Below are 2,571 nucleotides of genomic sequence, written 5' to 3'. Positions count from 1 at the left end.
ACAAGGCACCTCTCAGCGTTCAGACCTGTTGCTGCTGACGACACAGGACTTTTTCTTCTTCTTCTTCCGCGTTCACTCGTATGCACACGAGTGGGCTTTTACGTGTATGACCGTTTTTACCCCGCCGTGTAGGCAGCCATACTCCGTTTTCGGGGGTGTGCATGCTGGCTATGTTCTTGTTTCCATAACCCACCGAACGCTGACATGGATTACAAGATCTTTAACGGGGGTATTTGATCTTCTGCTTGCATATACACACGAAGGAGGTTCAGGCACTAAGCAGGTCTGCACATATGTTGACCTGGGAGATCGTAAAAAATCTCCACCCTTTACCCACCAGGCGCCGTCACCGTGATTCGAACCCGGGACCCTCAGATTGACAGTCCAACGCTTTAACCACTCGGCTATTGCACCCGTCAGACACAGGACATAAAGTAAAACAAGGTTTACAACATGGCCCGTAACGTGCCACGGCCGCCATGCCACCCTGTCCCTTTAAATCCTAACTGCCACCCTATTCCTTTAAATCCTAACTGCCACCCTGTCCCTTTAAATCCTCACTGCCACCCAGTCCCTTTAAATCCTCACTGCCACCCAGTCCCTTTAAATCCTCACTGCCACCCTGTCCCTTTAAATCCTCACTGCCATACTGTTCCTTTAAATCCTCACTGCCATACTGTTCCTTTAAATCCTAACTGCCACCCTGTCCCTTTAAATCCTCACTGCCACCCTGTCCCTTTAAATCCTAACTGCCAACCAGTCCCTTTAAATCCTCACTGCCACCCTGTCCTTTAAATCCTCACTGCCACTCTGTCCTTTAAATCCTCACTGCCACTCTGTCCTTTAAATCCTCACTGCCACCCTGTCCCTTTAAATCCTCACTGCCATCCTGTCCCTTTAAATCCTAACTGCCACCCTGTCCTTTAAATCCTCACTGCCACTCTGTCCTTTAAATCCTCACTGCCACCCTGTCCTTTAAATCCTCACTGCCACCCTGTCCTTTAAATCCTCACTGCCACTCTGTCCTTTAAATCCTCACTGCCACCCTGTCCTTTAAATCCTCACTGCCACCCTGTCCTTTAAATCCTCACTGCCACCCTGTTCCTTTAAATCCTAACTGCAACCCAGTCCCTTTAAATCCTAACTGCCACCCTGTCCCTTTAAATCCCACCTGCAACCCTGTTCCTTTAAATCCTAACTGCAACCCAGTCCCTTTAAATCCTAACTGCCACCCTGTTCCTTTAAATCCTCACTGCCACCCTGTCCCTTTAAATCCTAACTGCCACCCAGTCCCTTTAATTCCTAACTGCCACCCGCCCCGTGACAGATTGGAAACAGCCAGGGAACTGGGAGAAGGGGAGGTGGATGGAGGAGGTGAGGGGGTTGGGGGTGGGAGGAGAAGGAGAGGAGGCCGAACCCAGTGCACTCCCCCTACCCCCATCATCAGCGGTGAAATAATTGGATGCCTGCCGACTGAGGGAACGTGTGGCAAAATTAAACTGCCGTGACCGTTGGTTGGACGGTGGAGAGTTTGTCTCAATTATACACCCAGCGGATGGCCAGAAAAGTGGGTACCGCCTTAACTGTTTATCTGTCAGCTGTTGTGGTGGTGGTGGTGGTGATGGTAATGGTGGTAGTGGTGGTGGTGATGGTAATGGTGGTAGTGGTGGTGGTGGTGGTAATGGTAATGGTAGTGGTGGCGGTGGTAGTGGTGGTGGTGGTAGTGGTGGTGGTGGTGATGGTGGTAGTGGTGGTGGTGATGGTAATGGTGGTAGTGGTGGTGGTGATGGTAGTGGTGGTAGTGGTGGTGGTAGTGGTGATGGTAATGGTGGTAGTGGTGGTGGTGATGGTGGTAGTGGTGGTGGTGATGGTAATGGTGGTAGTGGTGGTGGTGATGATGGTAATGGTGGTAGTGGTGATGGTAATGGTGATGGTGGTGATGGTAATGGTGGTAGTGGTGGTGGTGATGGTAATGGTGGTGGTGGTGATGGTAATGGTGGTGGTGGTGGTGGTGGTGATGGTAATGGTGGTGGTGGTAGTGGTGGTGGTGGTAGTGGTGGTGGTGGTGATGGTAATGGTGGTGGTGGTGGTGGTGGTGGTAGTGGTGGTGGTGGTAGTGGTGGTGGTGGGTGATGGTAATGGTGGTGGTAGTGGTGGTGGTAGTGGTGGTGATGGTAATGGTGGTGGTGGTGGTGGTAGTGGTGGTGATGGTAATGGTGGTGATGGTAATGGTGGTGGTGGTAGTGGTGGTGGTGGTGGTGGTAGTGGTGGTGGTGGTAATGGTGGTGGTGGTGGTGGTGGAGGAGGGCACCGCCTTAACTGTTTATCTGTCAGTGGTGGTGGTGGTGGTGGTGATGGTAATGGTGGTGTTGGTGGTGGGGGTGGGGGGCGACGCCTTAACTGTTTATCTGTCAGTGGTGGTGGTGGTGATGGTAATGGTGGTGGTGGTGGTGGTGGTGGTGATGGTAATGGTGGTGTTGGTGGTAGTGGAGGGCACCGCTTTAACTGTTTATCTGTCAGTGGTGGTGGTGGTGATGGTGGTGTTGGTGGTGATGATGGTGGTGTTGGTGG

At 52.1% G+C, this 2,571-nt stretch overlaps 1 protein-coding gene across 1 annotated transcript in view; it reads right to left on the bottom strand.

Moving 5' to 3' along the window:
* Positions 1-1,821, bottom strand: part of LOC143300319 (trypsin-like) — a gene marked incomplete at its 5' end in the record, with an annotated part of 10,078 nt that extends 8,257 nt beyond the window's left edge. The window contains one exon of the mRNA XM_076613919.1: positions 1,660-1,821. Coding sequence (XP_076470034.1) covers positions 1,660-1,821 — 162 coding nt within the window. The remainder of the gene's footprint in view (positions 1-1,659) is intronic.
* Between the last annotated feature and the right edge of the window lie 750 nt (positions 1,822-2,571).

This window comes from Babylonia areolata, chromosome 26 (genome assembly GCF_041734735.1).
Source record: "Babylonia areolata isolate BAREFJ2019XMU chromosome 26, ASM4173473v1, whole genome shotgun sequence".
NCBI classification, from domain to species: Eukaryota; Metazoa; Mollusca; class Gastropoda; order Neogastropoda; family Buccinidae; genus Babylonia; species Babylonia areolata.
This window is presented reverse-complemented; position numbering and strand designations above follow the sequence as displayed.